Source organism: Carettochelys insculpta, chromosome 15 (assembly GCF_033958435.1).
Source record: "Carettochelys insculpta isolate YL-2023 chromosome 15, ASM3395843v1, whole genome shotgun sequence".
Taxonomy (NCBI): domain Eukaryota; kingdom Metazoa; phylum Chordata; order Testudines; family Carettochelyidae; genus Carettochelys; species Carettochelys insculpta.
This window is the reverse complement of record NC_134151.1, coordinates 26046046-26065597: the sequence shown is the minus strand read 5'-3', so window position 1 is coordinate 26065597 and position 19552 is coordinate 26046046. Positions and strand designations below refer to the sequence as shown.

The following is a 19552-nucleotide window of genomic DNA, read 5'->3' as shown; positions in this document are numbered from 1 at the left end:
GTTGGAAAATTGCATTCACACAGCCACAGGATTGTGAAAGGGAGTGTTCTCATTTACAGCCACAGTTCACAGCCACAACATTGCAAAAGGAACCTTCATGTGAGTGGATAATAGCTGTGTTTTTTCTATACACATTCATTTTCAACCTTGAAAGGGGGTGGGGCCATCAAAAGTCATTCTCAGAGCTGGCATAATTATTTTGAGGGGCAGGCCCTCTTAGCTTGAATTATCCTGCTTGGCTGTGTGAACGCTTTGGGGGTTTGAGGGGAAAAAAGGCGTAGAACAAGCCTTTCAGTACTGTCTCTTGTTACTAAATCTGCAAAGCATTTTGGGATATGCTTGTCAGCGAGACACTATAGTAAAGAAAGTTCATTCACAATGAATATAAACAGATCCTACACTACCTTCAAACATTGAGAAAGCCTTTTTCCACCCTCTCCTGCAGAGTAATAAATAACATAGCGGACAAATACGCCATTTGAACGAGCCCTGTAATGGTTAACTTATGTGGGGTGAGGGAAATCTACTGCTCTTTGTAAGAGCCATGCTATTAGGGAATTAACAGTTAACTAATTTCAAAACAAATGTATGTCATATACGTAATGCAAACCAAATCCTTTTCTTTACTACGACAGAGGGGCCACTCAGAAGATATGGGCCCTTTGATACCAAGGTGAATTTGCTACACCTCTTGAATCTGTTGCCTACACAATACTCAAAAACAAAAATGTACACATAAAACACTGCTTTATTGACTGCATTTGCCAACACATTGAAGAATGCAAAGTTTTTTTTCCATAAGCAATGGACCATGGTCCCAAGGTGTATTTAAGCATACACTAAATCTAAACATGATGAAAATAATGGCAGACAGAGCTGATGCAAGGCAACACAAACAGCATGCATAATACAGTCTCACACAGAACAAGTTTGATACATTATATTGCTTTAAGGATTAACTAACATGGAAAATGTACAAAAAGGAGAAATAGGTTTTTGCATTAATGAAAAATACATTTTTTCTCTACAAAGGAATTTCTAATACAAGAAAATAAATATTGCAACATAAGCCAAAAATAATTTAAAATTGCTCTTTTCAATATATTTCAATATTTCTCTTTTATATTAACAAATGGCACATCACGTTCTTTGAAACAAAGAAAACAGAAGGATTTCTCCTCCTGTGACATTCATATCGTTTCCTGTAACTGATGTGAAGCGGGTCTGTTTTGTGTGTGGAATGGAGCAAAGTACATGGGAATTTCCTTAAAGAACAACCAAAATTAACACAGTGCCCTGGCGACAAACAGAGAAGTTCCTTTCTGCCCAGCTGCTAGTCCTTAAGCTGATGGGGCTAATACAATGATGGGTTCATGAAAATACTAACTGTACAAAATGTGCGAGAAATCTTTTGTTCTCGCTGCCTTGTGTTGAAATGGCTAATTCACTATTGTGCTTTGAGGGACTGTGTTTTCCACATATTAGACATTTAAAAATAAATAAAGGTGCAAAATATCCCAAACACAGCTAGTCCAGAAGAGCAAAACTATATGAAGTGAAAAATAAATGGGTGCTCACAGAATTGTCTTCAGGAAACTCCACTGAGCATCAATGTTTAAACACTAATTTGGGTTGTTCTCTATGAACTGGAAGTGTGCGTTGATCGGAGTAGTGTACATTGTTCCATGAACTCACAAGTGTGGTGGTGCTTTTCCCAGGAAACAGGTCCCTTTTACAGTGCAAATGTCAACTCCTGCAGTTACATATCTTAAAGACAAACATTTGTTTAATAAAATAAACCATTATACTTTTTCTTTCTGTTCATTTCAAAATACATCTACAATACATCAAAAATATTTTCTTTGTACATTTTTCTTTCCTTAATGATAAACATTTCCGTTATGAAATAAGTAGGTGGCTGGGACATAGGAGCAAAGGGCATGTGGAGTGTTCCTTAGGAACCACAGGCCTAATGACTGAAGAGTAGCTGAGTTTTCAGGGCTTTGGTGAGACCACCGGAGTGACTGTGAAATGGCCTTGGTCAGGTCCTCATTGGAGCTGGCTTCCTGCCTGCAGGGAACGCCCCTTTCCTACCCTGGTCACTGCTTCCATTGCTAGTCACCCAGTCTGCAGTCAGCCCTAATGTCTTAGGATGCAGTAGCAGGAGGCCAGTGGAGGTCTGGAGAGTTCCTTGCCATCTTGAGCAAAACGCCCTCTGCAAGTCTATTTTATTGTGAAGCTCATTACATTTATAGAGTAGAGGATGGGCACTCGCACAACTCCATGGATGCTAATAGTGCAGTATGGGCCCAGCTGGGAACATGCCCTGCCTCTGATTTATCTACAGGGCCCTTCTCTTAAACCAAGACACCCAGGGGATTATTTTTACTGGTTCTAATCAAAGACTCCATGCAAATGAATCCCACAGCATTTATGCAACAAATGAATTGATAAACCAAGCCAAAAGACAAGGGGTTCAGCACCTGAAAGCATTACTGCACGCTCTCACAGAGGGTGTGCATATGTTCTACCACTGCCTGGTAAATACTCTTCTGGAGTCTTCTCTTCAAGGAATTCTGATAAGCCCTTCTCTGCTCACTTCCTCTCATTTGCTTGTTCTTACCTATAAATGGGCCACATTTGGCCCTCTCTGTGTAATTTTCTTCCTTGATCACAAATCACAATCCTCTAACCTGTCATGCCTGTTCTCAGCTGTTCTTGGGAGTGTTTTTTTTTCTTTTGGTTTTGAACTACCTCCTGATCACAGTAACAATGGAGTGGATCACAGTGCTGCATAGGAATCAACAGAAACATGGTGTCACTTTTGTTTGGTTGTTCTTTAAAGTCTATCCCCTTTTGCGCTCCTGTACCGAGCAAGCAAGGAATGCAGAAGCTAATGAGAGAAGCTGTGTACAGTGAGATTTGTGTCTGTTTCTTTACTGTCATTGAAGTGAAGCACACGGAAGCAAGATTCATTAAAAGGCAGCATATTGATTATTGTTATGACTCTTATACTAGGATACGGTAGCTAAAGCTAGCAAGCCTGATAAGATAAACTAAGTCCTATTTACTGTATTTAACATTATCTGAACTTACTGAGCCTTAATTAATGAGCAGACTTTAGTTTCCAACCTCAGTGGCTTATGCTAATTTATAAAGAAGTTTTAAGGTGGTTCCTTTTTTAATGATAATTTGTATAAAATTTATCAAATAAGGAAAACCCCCAGGCATGTTTGCTTTTTAGGGTTGATTTCTTGGGATTAGCCAATATTTTATTAATTTCCTGCACTCTAATAATACTTTGATAATAATTGGTTAAAAGGACTTTTGAAGGCTGGCAACGATGATTTTCCTTAAAATGCTAAGAGAATGAATTTTCGGAGTCACAGAATTTAAAAGAAAGCTCAGAGTCAAATGAGCAAAAAGCATCAGAAATCAAAAAAGCAGGGTGCAGCTTCAGTGACAGAAGCACCCCCGTCAGCAAGCTTGGAAGCTAACACCTCAGTTTTGTGTCATGAATGTCTTTCTAGTCCTTAGTCGCTAAATTAGTAATAAGTTCTAATTTTTCCAAATGACAGGTTTCCGGTTTCTGGCTGTGCTGCTTTATTGTCAACATATTCTTTGGCATAAACAAGATTATTTGATTGATTCATCTGTTTTTGTTTGTTTGTTTGTTTGTTTAAAGTGATGGGTTGTACCAGTTGCAGAAGTGTCCCAGGTTTTTTTTTATTTAAAAAAACAAAACAAAACAAAACGGAAAGAAATTTCAGTGAATTCCATTTTTTTTTTGTTTTTTTTTGTTCCCTGAGCTCACACTGGGGTCACTCCACCAATAAAACATGTAGCACGACTCAACTGTGACCTTTGAAGCCAAAACTGAAATAATGGTGTAATTAAGTGCAAACATGGAGATTTGCCTGACTCATAGGTAACATGGGCTTTTAAACAACGTTTAAGGCTTACAGGGGACATTTTATGCATTAAATTATTATAATATTTATAATGTCAGCTTTTCTGAATCACCCTCCTACATCAAGTCAACAGCTTGTTACTAGGCTTCAGAGAACAAAACAGGATGGGGATAGAGATGTATCATTTTAGTAACAGTATTTAGTAGTACGCAATAAGAAAGGCAAACCACTGAATTGCCCCTAAATGACCATGCATTGAGACTGAGGGCCAATTGTCCACTGTTGTGCATGGTGAGTTTCCATGAACAGTAGAGCCCAGTGTGGGACTATCAGAGACTGCAGTGGGACCAGGATTCTGTGGGTCCCACTGCCATAATTGTGGAAGTATTTGGGAGAGTATGTGGCAAGGCATGACAAAGAATAGTCCCAGGTTGGGCTCTAATGTACAGCTCCCAGCATAGCTGAACGCAGTCTCAGCCATTAAAGATGAAGTGCCGGCACGTGGTCTTTTGCAAAACACATAATATTTTACAACCCTCCTGTTTTGGAAGAAATTTTCCCCTTCTTCATCTTGCCCAAACATTTTGGTAAATTCTAGTCAATTAACTGGAGGAAATCACTAAACATCTTCAAACGATCTCAACGGGTTCAAAGGACCTTTGAGATTTACATTATCTCATTTAATACCCATAGCTACTCAGGAGGAATATCTGTAGAGGGCGCTGCAGCTCTGACACAGATACGTGTATCTACTGAAAGCCTTTGACGACTGTTTACACTGCTTCCGACTCTCTCTGACAGATGTATCTGCCGGGCTAAATCTTGGTTTTGGCCCCTGGACGGATTCTGATCAAATTGGAAAAGGTGAGAAAAAAAATAAAGGATGTAATAAACAGAACGTTGCTCTCTTCCACCCGTAAGTGCTTTCTTCAAATAAGCTTTTTGTGCTTTTTAAAAAAACATTATTTTAGTATCGCTTATTTTACTTCCTTGTGTGCAGCTGCACACACATGCCCAAGCAGACTCTGACTTTTTCAGTAAGTTGTGTGTGTAGGTGGCTATCATAGTACCCCCAATACCCTGACATATGGGGGCAATAATCCCAGGCAGAGCATGAAATCTGTCTGTCTTTAAATAATGCCCATAAGACTGTCATCCCTGCAGAAATGACGGATACTGGCAAATCAAACCTCTTTATTAAGAATCTAGCATGTCTTGCTCATTGCCTGCAAGCACAAGTCCCTTAATGCGCATGCTTGCATTTCTTTTAACTGGGATATGCAAGTTAACTAAGAAGGGACAACTACTGTTACAGTAATCTATGTTGGTGAGGCTTAAGCTGTATCTCAGGCATATAGAGAAAAGAAAGACAACAGTGCTGAATTTTAAACTATATATACATATTAAAAAAAACCCTTTGTTATGATACCAGGCAGAAATTGAACATGGCAGTTGTAACTGGGTTTAGGCCTCATCGAGCTGTCACAGTTGGTAAATCTGGAGGAGTTACGATGCTAAAATACTCATTCTGACGATATCCTCATTTCCTGAATCTAACTGGCTATGTTGCATTCTGCCACTACTGGATTCCGCGTCGGAGTCGCTCATTTCTGCATCAGAAAAGTAACCATCAGTCTCATTGTCAAAATGATGCAAGATGACCTTTGACCTTTCACTGACTGGCTGCCCGTTAATGGTGTCAGGCTTCTGGATCTGTGACCTCCTAGTCCCTCTGCTCTCCTTTGGTAATTTGAACCTCACTACCGTTTTAGGACTACCGACTGAGTCAGGCACTTTAGTCAGAGAACTGGACTCACACTGAGTACCATTCACTGTCTCCTCATCATTGCTTAAGGAGCTTCTCAGACACAATGAGGCATGAGAATCATTTGCTTTTGGGAGTGGATGCGAAGATCCCTTCTTAGCTGTCTTTTTTATTTCAGTGGCCCCTTTGCGGTCCATGTGAAGTTTCACCATTCCTTTCTCTGATTTGCTAGGTCTTGAATCGTGGGCCAAAGACTTCGTGGTGTCATCTGACAAGTTATTCATGTTGTTGTTAGTCCACTGATTGGAATCCTCCTCTTGGTGATTCTTGAAGATTGTGTTCAAGTCATTTCTGGTCAGTTTTTTTTTAGTGTTCATTCTCATTTTGTTTTTAACTTTCTTTGTTCCATCACTGTGTTTGAATGGGGACTTCAGAGAATGATCCATCATAAAACTTAACAAGGTCTCTTCATCTTGCAAAAGCTCCTCTGAAAGGCCTGGAGTATTGTCTTCGTGATGGCCATTGTTCAATGACCACTCACTCATTGTCATGTTCTCAGTGGTAATCTGAACTGACTGGGCCAACCAGCTATTGAAGAAGGTCCCATCTATCGGAAAGGAAGTTGACAAACCTGCAAAAATAAAAAAGACAAGTCTTAGAAGTCAGGATCATTCAGTTTGTACTCTGAGGGCAAGAGGCACCAATGCAGTGTCAACACTATAAATGGCAACAAGGAACCCAAAACGATTCTTTACTATTCTGCGAACATGGAGGGGCTCCAGTGTCTATTGCAATGCACCATACATCATGTAATATGTGAGTAAACGGGAAGCCTTCTTCACTTCAGGTAATAATGGCTAATTGATGGCCAGAAAAATGAGAGTCCCCTTTTCAAAATGGGTTGCATCACTCCTGCCTGTTACAGCAGATTTTGAAATTTGATTATATATTGTGTAAAGAAAGGTTGTCTTTACATATTGTAGATGTATTTAGTATTCATTTTCTTGAGCATTCCCTTTATTCTCTTGCTATAGGGCAGAATATAATGAAAGGACCAACTATAAAGTATACAGGCTTAAAGGAAGGTCATGCTCATAAGCAACCCTTAAGCCATAAGATAAGACTGAAGATTTAACGTACAGTATGCCAACTGCTCTACACTGGATACAGTATTAGCCTCCGCAAATAAGTATCAACCTTGAATCACTCATTTTGGCTACCTGTCGTTCAGCTGCTCTGCACAGATACTGTCTGAGCTTGGACTAAGCAAGTATTAGTACAGAAAACCTTCAAATTTAAAAAAAGCTGACTGACTCTAACATGCAGTTGTATAGCCACAAGAAAAGAGGCACCGCGCTGACAGCATTTCACACTGGCTTTCAGATTTCAAATACTGGGCTGAACGCCGAAACCTCATTTGGGCTAAACTCATGGCAGTCAGTGGACAATTGGGCAAAGGACTGCATGAAAACCTCAGGGTTTGGTCTGCTGTTGTGATGAGTATTTACATATGAGTTGGGACAATTTCTAAAGCCCGGCAGTGCTAAAAGCATCTATACCATACAGGATGTCATTCAACAGAGAGCACTTTTAACCCGTTCCCAACTACTTTCAGATAACACTGCTGCCATTCCTGGTCTTAAGTTGTTACTTTTGATATTACATTAACAAACTGAACTAATTTGATCTGAGCATAAGAATTTGGTAAATCCTTAAAGGGAACAAGAATTGCAACTGGGCACAGTTACTGGATTATACCATTTAATTTCTGAGACAAAATGGAAATGTGATAGCGGTCTGTGCTGTAAAATAGGAAGTCTATGCAATGTAGACCCTCTGAATTTCCAAATCGCACCTGATAAAGTCCATACTACAGAGTTCTTTTGCCTTGAGTCGTATCCTTCCACTCATTCCTTAGATGCACTTTGCCTCTGGACACTTAGGATTACTGTATTCAATCTGTACATAGGAGACTAGCAAAACAGGAGCAAGAATGATCAGTGGGTTGGAGGAACTGACTTATGAGGAATATTTCAGAACAGCTGGATGATTCTGATTAAATGATGACAGAAGAGTGCAGGGCTTAGAATCATATATGTGCACTTGACAGCTGTAAATACTGGGGAGGAATTATTTGTTGTTGCACACAGAAGCTGAACCAGGAGTAATAGAGGGAAGAACTTGATTGTCAAACTTCCTAGTATTGAGGTCTGTCTGAGTATGGAACAGTCTCGCAAGGAAGTGGGGGACGTCGCCGCTACTTAGAACTTTTTAAAGTAGAGAGGGAGAAATGCCTTTAAAATGTATGGGGGAGATGCTTCTGCACTGGCAGAGGGGGGAAAAATATCTTAATAGCACAGTTTGTCCCTGTTCTATTTCTCTCTCTGAAGCCCAATGGGATTCTACATTAAAAAGCTGTCTCATTCACATCAGCAGTTGTGATGCTCAGAGTGTAATACAGTAACAGAGCTCTGATGACGAGAATCCTGCATAAAGTTCCTAAGAAAAGCGCACCATTGTAATGACTGTTTGGTTTCTGATATTTACACGGCAGGGATCTGTAAGCTTCCTAAAACTCTCTCAATAAAGAGTAAAAAATAAAAACATTGCTCCTATTTCTTAAAAAGGGGGAGATTTTTTATAGAAATCATGTTTTCCTTCTTTTTAAAAGGAAACCACAGATGGGCTCCAAAGAGGTCACTCAGGGGGTGTTGTGCAGGAAGTGATTCATGTCTATAGGTTGTTACACTTGTGTGTCATTTATTGTTGAAAAAATTTCAACACTTTCTTTTTCTAAAAAATGATGACAGGACACATGGCCCACTACTTCTCTTTCACAAGGAATAAGAAGACATTTCTGCCAAGTAGAAAATTAACTCTTTTAGTTTAAATCACTTGCTGCTGTGGGTGTAGGATATGCCTCAGAGGGGATGATGAGTTTTAATAACTGAAGTTCACAGGGGGGCTTTCCACAGCTTGTCAAGGCACCCTGTGAGCTGTTGCAAGGGAAGGCTGGGGGGTCCTTCTGAGATAGCAGAATGGGAAAACTGATCTAAATAGTAACAGAAAGTTCTCTTCATAAGAAAGATTCTTCCATTAAAACATTAGTTTGAGTAAAAAAGGTGTAAGAAAAACAAACAGGATTTTAGATTAACAGAAAAAGGAAGAGAAGATTGTGATGTGATATGATATATGATATGATATGATTCTATTCTATTCTATTCTATTCTATTCTATTCTATTCTATTCTAGCCTAGCCCAGCCCAGCCCAGCCCAGCCCTCCTCCAGAAGCATTTTGTGTTGCAGGCTCAGGGAGTTGTTTTTATAGTGTTCCCTGGCTCACCTCTGAGTTGCTGATTGCGCTGTCAGTCCCAATGCCACACCATTACACCTGTGTTAGAGCTGAATAAAGAACTAACCCCTTGCAGGTGGGCCAGCCAAGTTTCTGCAGCTTCCCACTGTAACCTGACATAAGGGGGGAGGGAATTAAAAATGTCAATCAACATTCCAGATCTGGGGAAGGGGGTCTGCCCCATGAAAGTTCATCACCTAATAAATTATTTTGTTAGTCTTTAAAGTGCTACTTGACTGCTTTTTCATTCTGTGAATCAACATCAGAAAGAAAAAAATCCTTTGTGATTGCAAAGGAATTGTGGGAAAAGCCTTTCCTTTAGGTCTTTTCCCATGCTATGCAGCTGAGGGTTATAGTTGATGAAGGGCTTGGTGGTGTGTTACATATCAGTATAATGCACAGACTCACAATAATGGGACCAAGGCAGGCATTTTATGCTTGTCATGGAAAGAGATGGGAAACAGTGCTGAGAAGGCAGTGTCATTTTGCATCCATCTCCGAGCTGTTCTGGGACTGCCAGCAGCACCCACTCATACTAACTAATTCCTGTGATGCAGGGCACAGGCAGGAACAGAGCAGCAGACACTGAACTAAAACACATGGCTCAGGAAGTTTACTCACAAAAAGAGTAGCAGGATGCATGTTGCTGACTATGCAGGGAATGAACACAACACCAGAGCGGAGAAGTCAGACTCCATTGCCAGAAAGTAAAATCACTATTTCTCATTGCAATATTCTAATGCATTCTGCCCGCTGCAGTTCACCCCTTCAGTCTGACAGCTGAATACTTCATAAGCATTTGTGCCATTAGCTGACAGTCTGCAGACAACAGGCTTCATCTATAGGGTAGGCATAAGTGTACTCTGGTCCCTACAGCACAGGGCAGAAGCAATGTAAGGAAGCTCACACAGCCAATGCCTGTGTGTGATGTAACTCCACTGGATAAGCAAGAGAGCCCAGTGGCTAGAGCTACCACAAGAACATAAGAATGGCCATACTGGGTCAGACCAAAGGTCCATCTAGCCCAGTATCCTGTCTGCCGACAGTAGCCAATGCCTGCTGCCCCAGAGGAGGTGAACCGAATGGCACTAAACTGGGATAGGTAATAATATCTGATGAAGTGGAGGTGGGGGCATCCCAGATTTTGGAAAGTGGTCAAGGGCTGCACTTTTCATGGATGTGATGTGGGGTCTGGGACAGAGTTCCCTCTAATTTTTTCCATCGATGGGTGGAATAAATTTTGTTATATGCACTGGGGCATGCGTGGACGTGCAGCACCAACTGAAACACATGCTGACGAGTCTGTGCGGCTGTCGGCACTCTACTATCAGCTGGGTGGCCATCCAAGTGCTCAGCTTACAGGGAACACTGGTCTGGGATGGAGGATGCGTGCAGAAGGGAGTTTGGGGTAGGAGACTGGGGTGGAGGAAAGTGTGTGGGGTCTGAGAGGCAGTTCAGTTGAAGAAGGGGGTTGTGACCTGGGGCAGGGGACTGGGGTGCAGGGTCTGGGGGGGTATGAGTGCCGGTGAGATTGTGGCCTAGGGAAAGGGTGTAGGATGGGGGTGCTGAGTCTGGGACAGGGCTGGGGTGCGCTGTCTGAAGCAGGCTCTGTCTGGGAGGAACTTACCTAAGCAGCTCTCAGCCAGCAGCACTCTCAGGCAGGATTCCCAGCCTGCCAGCAGCCCCAGCCCACTGTTTTTTCCATGTGGCTCCATGCACAGAGTGGAGAGCTTTGCATGATGCCCCACACACACCAACATCTCTCAGTTCCTGTTGGCCAAAAACTGGCCAATGGGAGCTGAGAAATTATGCCCCCAGTAAAATCTTTCAGTTCCCATTGGCCAGCTTCTCACCAATAGGAACTAAGAGATTTTGGTGCGGGTGGGGCAGCATGCAAAGTTCTCCCCCATCCACAGTGCAGAGAGCCACGGAGAGCAGCCGGCTGCTTTGAGTGGCACTGCTCCCTGCATGGGGGCAGGCTGTATTAAAAATCTTGGCAGGTCAGATCTGTCCTGCAGGCAAGATCCTGTCTATACCTGCACTAAGCACTACACTTTACCCCTCCTCCGATTCCCCAGAATAAGTGAAGCCTTTGAAATTAACTCTGTACCTCTGGCCTCTGTACTCAGACTATTTCGATGCTGTATTCTCAGTTAGACTTACCCAGCTGTCCCAAGACTGATTCGTTCCCCGATTTCCTTTTTTCTTTCTTCTCTGGACTACTTTTTCTACCATCTCTTCCTTTTCTTTTGGGGTCACTTTTCTTCCCCTTTGCTCTCTTCCCAGTTTGTTCTGTTTAAAAAAAAAAAAGGAAACGTGAGCCCACGTGCCAGGGAACTTGACGATGAACACTGGATCGTTCAGGACTACTGATTTTAGGAGCATATTAAGGACTGGAAGAAACCTTGCCAGTCACCTGAGGTGAAACCACAGCAGTATATGGGGCAAACTCATGTTACCATCTCTCCTGGACTGGATGCCATTGGTGCAAATGGTGTGTCGTCTGGTCAGCTGGGAGAGTTGGCAACTCAGTGCAAATCTGGGTAAAGAGTTTCACTGGAGACTGGTGTGTTGCCATTCTGGGGAAGGAGACATCAGGCCCGCTGACAGAGGGAGTGTGTGTAACGGGGGCAGTTGCACCAGGGCCCAGCATTTCAAAGGGTCCCAGATTCCTGGCAGCCACCTCTGCTGCTTTGGGTCCCTCAGAAATTCCACGGCAGTGCTATGTTAACACTCCACATGCAGCTCTGAGGGACTATGGTGGAGGGTCCAGGGCTGACTGTCCGAAGCCCCTCCCTTTCTGCCCTTGGTCCCACCATTTCTGGGGGTGGGGAGCAGGACTCCTTCCCACTTTGTACCCAGGCCCATGCTGGCTGTTGGCCCTGCTGGTGGACATTAAGACACCCTAGATTAAGGAAAGGTTTTCAGCTCCAGAGTCTGTAGAGCATGGGTGTCCAAACTTTTGGCTTGTCTGGGCTGCACTGAGTGAAGAGAAATTGTCTTGGGCCGCATATAAAATACATAATATAGTTAATGTATATAAATCACATAGTAATGTTAAAAGTTTACGATCTTGTGGGGCCGCATTACTAGCTGTCCAGGGCTGCATGCGGCCCACGGGCCACAGGTTGGACACGCCTGCTGTAGAGAGAAGCTTGGGCTTTGATCCAGTTAAGCATTAAAGCACAAACTGAGCTTTAAACAGAAGTGGTTCCAATGACATCACTAGTCTGCTCACTTACTTAAAATCAAGCACATGCTTGCTGCTGGCCACCAAGATCTAAGTCCTGAGAATGGAGTGCTCATAAATCAAACCCCTGCATATAAAAACCTCAAAACCTGAGGCAGTTCCAAACTTTACAGCTTGTTGTATAATGCAAATCTGCAACATATACTAGAGGCAAATGCAAAGTACATATCAACTATCCTCCCACTGCTGGGATAAAGTTGCAAAACAAGATTGACAAAGATCATATTGATAACATTTTTAAGCAGGCCTGTCTTCATTTGATCTTTTGGCTATAATAACTCTTGCTTACATGGTATAATAATGAAAAAACAAAACACCTAAACACTGCATGAAATCTAACTAAATGGAGTAACAGACACTTGGCAACTGCAAACTGCCTATTGAATCCCAGGAATATAAATCAGAGCTATTTGGACATTCAACTAGCAATCAATCTTTACTAAATGGTTTTGCATATGTATTGGATTTATTTCTCTTGGGTGAAAAGGATTAAGATGTGCTCTCTGAAAGGAACAACTTGCATTACTGCTAGGTGAGATCTTCAAAGCGTTTTACATATTTATTTAGGGCCCAAATATTTTCCTGCAGAAGCTCATGCTAAATACCCTACTACCTTTAGAGGGGCAACAGTAGGCAAATGGAGGTGCCTAGGTGGCTGAAGGAATTAGAAATTTGATTTATACTTTTCCATAATCTGATCGTTAACTTGATGCTGACCCAAGTTGGCGCTGTCCAAAAGTTGCTACCATGCAATGGCTGTAAAATGACAACTGAGCAATATTTCTACGGGGTCAAAGCTGTGACAAGTGGAAGGTATCACCTTCATATGATCCACCAACAGAATTGTTAGCAGCTTTAGCAGAGAGGCTAGGTGGGCCATGGAGGCTGAACGGTCCTTTCTCCCTAGGTTGAAATGTAGCAGTGGGATTTGCATCATAGATGCCTGAGAGTATCTGTGGGTCTAGATTAAGAGAAGATTTACATTTCCAGGATTGCCAGTCCAGGACTTTTCATGAGCAACGGACTCACTGAAAGAAAGAAAAAAGAAACTGGATATACACTACATTCCTGCCAAGTAACTCCAGAAGACAGGGGCAGTTCCAAACTGACACATTTTTCAACTGATTTACAACCTATGGTTCTCAATAGAAATATGAATGTTACCTTTTCAAAGGGAGCCTGTCAAAATAACAGCCACATTTCAAAATCAGGTGACGACCTCACATTTAATGCTAGACATTCATGAGATAGACAAGGGGCAGTTTTCCATCAGCAATTCCCTACAGTTTTAATCAGAACATCCTGTCTAAATGAATGTCTAAATGTCAATTCATCAAATCGAAAATAATACTCCCTACGGGTTCACCAGGGGGTTAGACTGGATGACCCTGGTGGTTCCTTCTAACCTTATGATTCTATGATTCTTCTACCCTTATTCACAACAGCAACAAGTAGTGCCACTAACTGCAATATTATACGTGTGGAGTAAGGTATTTTTCAGTATCAGAAAAGGTTGTCAGAGTCTGCCCAGCAGGGTCAACAAGTGCTCAACAGTCAGCACCTCTACAAACCAGGCCCTCTGTGCAACGTAAGTGCCAATCAAAGACAGGCCACAAGATCCCCACACGTGTGGATAGTTTTGATATGGATCCAAAGGGCAGCTCCTATTCTGAGAAGTGCTGAACACCTGAAACATACCCCAAAGATACTGGCTGATATCAACCATATAAAACTTTTTGCAATTTCGGCCTGGGTCATGCTACCAAGAATTCACACAAAGTCACAAACTTTTCAACAGCCCTCAGACTCAAAATTTGAGTCAAAGGAAACTTTTGTAAGGGAAAGCACAGTCCAGAGAGCTCCAAAGAAACCCCAAACACATATTGGCTTCAGAAACAACTCCAAAGCCACAAACACAACTGGCAGAGGAGTCTGCCAAAGAGCCAGATGCTGTTTCTGGAAAAACTGTTATGCAGCCTTGATTTTTGAGTCTGACGCTGCCATTGAAAAAAGGAAGAAGAATTTATGAGATGTGGGCTCAACCACTGAATGTTTAAAAAATCAGAGGGGGAAAAAAAGAAATTAATTCTATATTCTCCATTAAATAAAATGCTGTGAAATGCTTCCTGTACTGTCTGCATGATGTTCTCTGCTAACAGATACACATAGTTGAGTGAATTATAGACAATTTGTGTTTAAAGAAGATGGCATCTAGGAGCAAAACACAGTCTATCAGTAGCTTAACCTTTGAGTCTTAACAGAGCCAGAGGCAACTGTAAATAAACCAATGCAACTGCTACTCAAATGAGCCAACGAACCAAAAGCACAGCTGAAAATACCAGCCTCTCTAGTTTTGTGAACACGATTTATAATCATCCTCCAAACAGGATGATGAGGCAGTGGAAAGGAACAACGTGCTCCAGCTGCAGCATCTCACTGAGGCCAGACTGATGTCTTAATTTAACTTGTCAGCAAACTGATTAATATTTACAATCCAGAGGTGATATACATCTGCTTTGTACAGGGTCAGAGAAAGCCACCATCAGAGGCTCTCAGCTGAGCCTCCACAAGAAACGTACACACCCCTTGAATTAACGAATCAGTAATAATCAGACTACTCCACATGCACAGTGCTTGATCACCTGTCCATCTCGAAGCACATGAGGCAGGAGGAGGAGGTATCAAATGCCTCCCCCATTTTGCAGTTGGGGAAACTGGGGACATGTATAAGTGTAAATGCCAGTTTGAGCAGCTCTCTCTGAGCAAGTTAGCATGGTAAAAACAGAAGCAGAGAGTGGCGGGAAGGGTTCACTTCCCTCAGCACCAGCCTATGGTCACAGGTGGGCTCATACTCAGGATGGTCAGTCCCCTCCTGCTCAGGGTGACCATCCGTACCATTTTTGGCAGGCCGGTCCTGTATTTGGGATAGGGACTAATTGTCCCATATTTTCCGCTGGCAGAAGCGCCTGCCCCATCCCTGCAGCTTGCTCGGGGAAGTGCGGAGGGGAAGTGCCGTGGCTACCCCATCCCTGCAGCTTGCTCGGGGAAGTGCGGTGGGCGGGGGAGAAGTGCCGTGGCTACCCCATCCATGCAGCTTTCTCGGGGCTCCCAGTAGCACAGGGGGCTGCTGCGGCCTGGGGCTTGGGTAGAGTGGGAGGCTGCTGCCTCCTTCTTGGCTCCCCAGGTCTTGGAGGAGCTGGGAGATGCTGCCCCTCCCCACGTATCTCCTTGTCCTGTATTTGGGACAGGGAGATACAGTTGCCCTACTACTGCTGCTCATGCTGCAACAACTACACTGTTTTTAGTACACAGCTCTGCCCTCACTACAAGGTTGGTGGAACTCTTACCAGCTTTTACAAGAGGGCAGAACTCAGGCCTAAAGGACTTGTTCACAGTGGCACAGTGAGTCTGCGGGGGAAATGAGGCTTGAATTTAGTCCTGTTGCAATTCTGCCTTGAGCAGGACGTAAGATCACAAGTCATTTTCCACAAGTAATGTCACCCACATGTTTATCATCATAAAAAAGAAGAAAAGACCCAATGTGGTGATGCTTTTGTTCTCCCCTGTGCAGGGTTGAATATGCATGTTTCCTACTACAGGGCGGAACAGAAAGCATCTGTGATAAGCACTCCCAAGCCACTAGCAGAAGTACCTACCTGGATAAAGATCCTTCTTGATAAGCTGCATTTGGAGATGGAAGATCTGCTCTTGAAGTTTGCAAATGGAGTGTTTCATTTTCTCCCTTCTTGTCACCATGTAGCAGAGATTTCTAACCTGCAGAAACCACAGGAAAAAGTTTCCACTTTGTGTGTAGACTCTGAGAGAAGCCCCAGGTGCTCATCAGTTGTACTGAATATTCAGCTGACTGGGGTGGTCTCTAGATGTTGCTCTTCTATCTTGCTCATAGGAAATTACAAGTATTATTATTATTATTATTATTTGTTTTGCCACACTACCTAAGAACCTGAACTAGGGACATAGCAATAGAACTACTGTACTTACATTTCAGTGTAAGGCATATGAAGCACTAGAAACAAGTCAACTGTCTGAATGAACTTTTAGATTATACTGACTTTACTGGAGTTTTTAATGTAGCCTGTTGTAAAAGTAGGCAAATATGTAGGTGAGTTGATGCACCCCCTGGAAGACCTCAGTGTACCCCCAAGGGTACACGTACCCCAGGTTGAAAAACACTGATGTAAACTATTTGCACACCTAAGATACTGATTGATCAGGGACTCCTCACAAAATTAACCATTACTAGAAATCAGACCGAAGGACATGACATATGAAATGCACAGAGGCAGTGAACTGATACTGGTAGTACTTGCTTAGTACCGGAGGGGTAGCCGAGTTAGTCTATATCTTCAAAATCAACAGGAAGTCCTGTGGCACCTTATAGACTAACAGATATTTTGGAACATAAGCTTTCATGGGCAAACACCCTTTGCCCACAAAAGCTTATGCTCCAAAATATCTGTTAGTCTAGAAGATGTCACAGGACTTCTTGTTATTTTTTAAAATATTGGCTTAGTTCCACTGACTTTGATAGAGTTATGCCAATATAAGCCTCTTGCCCTTTGCACCATCCTATTTATTCATAGGATTCAAATATTTGCCTTTAATTACTAGTTTATTTTGTCCAACATGGAGAACTTTGTTCAAACAAGAGCAATTTTCCGTGTGCAAGTGACAAAGCTTCAGAAATAAGCCCAGCTGTTAAAAGGTTCAAACTCCCCATTATTGCAACCTCCTCGCTCCTCTTGAGAGAAACGTGGAATGCTGTAGACATCAGGCATTTCAAAACCTGTGCAGATGTGCTACCTGCTCAGAACTGCACTATGGCTTATGGACAAGTAGCAGAAGTGTCGAGTTACTTCCTTGCAGCCATCCCACCGGGGCAAAGGGCAGATAAGTTCTGATCCCTGAATTCAGGATCAAACCTCAGACGGAAGAACTCAGCAGCCCTCATTGGTTCGATCTTCCAGTTCAGTGCAGGATGAAAAATAACTGTTCTCCTCCAGCCAGATTTTGTTTATGGCTCCAGCCTTTTGAGTGCACTGTAGTGACACAGTACGGTAAACACAAATGCATCTCTGCTTCTGTCCTGAGCCCACATGATTTCCTGATTCGTCCAGGCACTGAAGGAGCCAAGCTCTGCTCTCCTTAATGTTCTCTCAGCCCACTCAAGACCTATCCATTTACAATGGATGAGCTCAATGGATGTGCATGTGGGGAACTCAAAGGAGAATTTGCTCTGACATCTGTAACAGTGCCAGGTTCACTCCTGCCCTCTGCTGCTGGGGTGATCAGAGACACAGAAACTGAACACAAATCAGACAAGGGATGGGCAAAATATGGCCCACATCTGGCCTGCCAAACTGCTGGATCTGGCCCACCACCGCTGTCATGCAGCCCAGTGGGAGCCTTGCACAGACTCCCTGCCTGCGGCAGCCCTGCACACTGCTCAAAGCTGGCTGCAGAGGTAATGTGTTCTGTGTGCCATGAGCCCTGGGGGCGGGGAGGGCTTTGTGCAATGCTGCCACCCCCAGCACAATCTTGCAGCTCCCATTGGCTGGAAACTGGCCGATGAGAGCTGCCTGGTCTGTGCTTGCGGTGCAGGCAACACACAACGCTTGCTGTTCCCCCACTTCCAGGGGCTTGCAGTGCTGAGCGAGCACATGGCCCACGCAGCCAGCTGCTTTCAGTGGCATGCCAGGGTGTAGAAGACAGGTACCCTGCCTGAGGGTCTGCTGGGCTGCTGGCTGGGAGCCACTGACGTAAGCACCTCCCAGCCAGTGCCTGCACCTGGCACCCTAGCCCCTCCCTCCCCTCAAATCTCTACTCCTCCTCCTGAATCCCTGCCCCAGCTCACAACCCTAATCCTCTGCTCCCCCACTCCAATACCCATACCCCTTCCCAGAACCCGCACCACAACTCCCTGTCGCAGACCAGAACCCAAACCCCTGCACCCCTGCCTCAGGTCACCATCTCCTTGCAGACCCTGCACCCCCTCCTAGCTCCAGATCAGAATCCTTTCCTGCACCCATCCCCTCTCATATCCTGCACCCTCTCCTGTACCCCAACCCCCTGCCACAAGTCATAACCCCTTCCTTCACCCAAACTCCCTCCCAGCCCCATACACCCTCCTGCAGCCCACTCTCCTCCCCGAGTGCCCTTCTGCACCCAATCTCCATCAAAGGCCCCCCCACATCCTCCAGTAATAGCATGGAAGAGGACAGCCCTTGACCACTTACCAAATTCTTGGAGCACCCTCCCTCCCGCTCAAAAATTATTGCCCAGTGCCCACCCCTGCTTAAGACACTGCTCCACAGCTCAGGTCCGCCCCCCCCCCGGGGGATGGGTCTGGGAGTCAGGTGACAGACTTACCCTATACAAGCTGCCATCCTCTGCAAGCCCCTGACTGGGAAACAATGGGTGCAAGAGCTACTCCTGCTCAGCAAAGGACACTTCTCATCCAGCCCTGACCAGCAGCATCCCTCGAGCAAAAAAGGCAGCAGCCTTCCTCTCTGTTTTCCACTGGTCTGCTGGTGAGGGGCGGATTTGGTCCTCAATGTGTAAGCTGCTCATCTGAACTGCTGCATTGTTGGTTAAATGCACACGCAAAGGTTACTGATCGAAATTCCCTTGATAGCCTGGAAAGATGGTGCAGTTGCCAAGAGATACCAGCTAACGTTTGTCTTGTGCACAGTGTAAGCACTGCAGGTTTTGTCAACCGGAAGTATCTGCGGTTGGAGTGACAGTGTGATGCTGTCTCCATGGCTGCATCTTGGACAGGAGGGCCAGTATTTTTTAGAAGAAATATACTGTCTCTGCTGTAAAACAGAAAATGCTAATGGAATCAGATCTGATTGGACGGTGTTTACTCAGCCACCTGACTTTCCAAAAGCCACAGCTAGATGGATGCTCCAGAGCATAGCTGCAGGCAATAAACTAGGAGTCAAAAGTTCTTCCCAAGAACTGACATTGAAGTGAACTGGCAATGAAGAAATACTCAACAATTTGTGTTGACATGCCAATAAATACACACCCTCCCTCCCTCCTTTCAGTGACCACATTTCCCTATGCCAAATATGGGACACCTGGCCCTCTGGGCATGGGGGCTCTGCAGCCTCCTAAAGGGGGAGTGCTGGGGATGGGGGCTCCACAGCTGGCTGGTGCAGGGCACAAGGGAACAGGCTGCTGCCCTGAGGTGCAGGGGGCTGGGGGGGTGCGACAGCCACTCCATGGAGGGCCTACCTGCCAGGGGGGTG

At 44.1% G+C, this 19552-nt stretch overlaps 1 protein-coding gene across 4 annotated transcripts in view; it reads right to left on the bottom strand.

Annotated features, from left to right (window-relative positions):
- Positions 1-730: 730 nt before the first annotated feature.
- The window catches only part of JADE2 (jade family PHD finger 2), a 177172-nt gene continuing 158350 nt past the window's right edge, over positions 731-19552 (bottom strand). For all 4 annotated transcript variants that reach the window (XM_075009276.1, XM_075009278.1, XM_075009279.1 and 1 more), the window contains 3 exons: positions 15935-16052; positions 11192-11320; positions 731-6307 (listed from right to left, as the gene is read on the bottom strand). In XM_075009276.1, the coding sequence (XP_074865377.1) occupies positions 5418-6307; positions 11192-11320; positions 15935-16052 (1137 nt within the window). In that variant the 3' untranslated portion in view covers positions 731-5417. The remainder of the gene's footprint in view (positions 6308-11191; positions 11321-15934; positions 16053-19552) is intronic.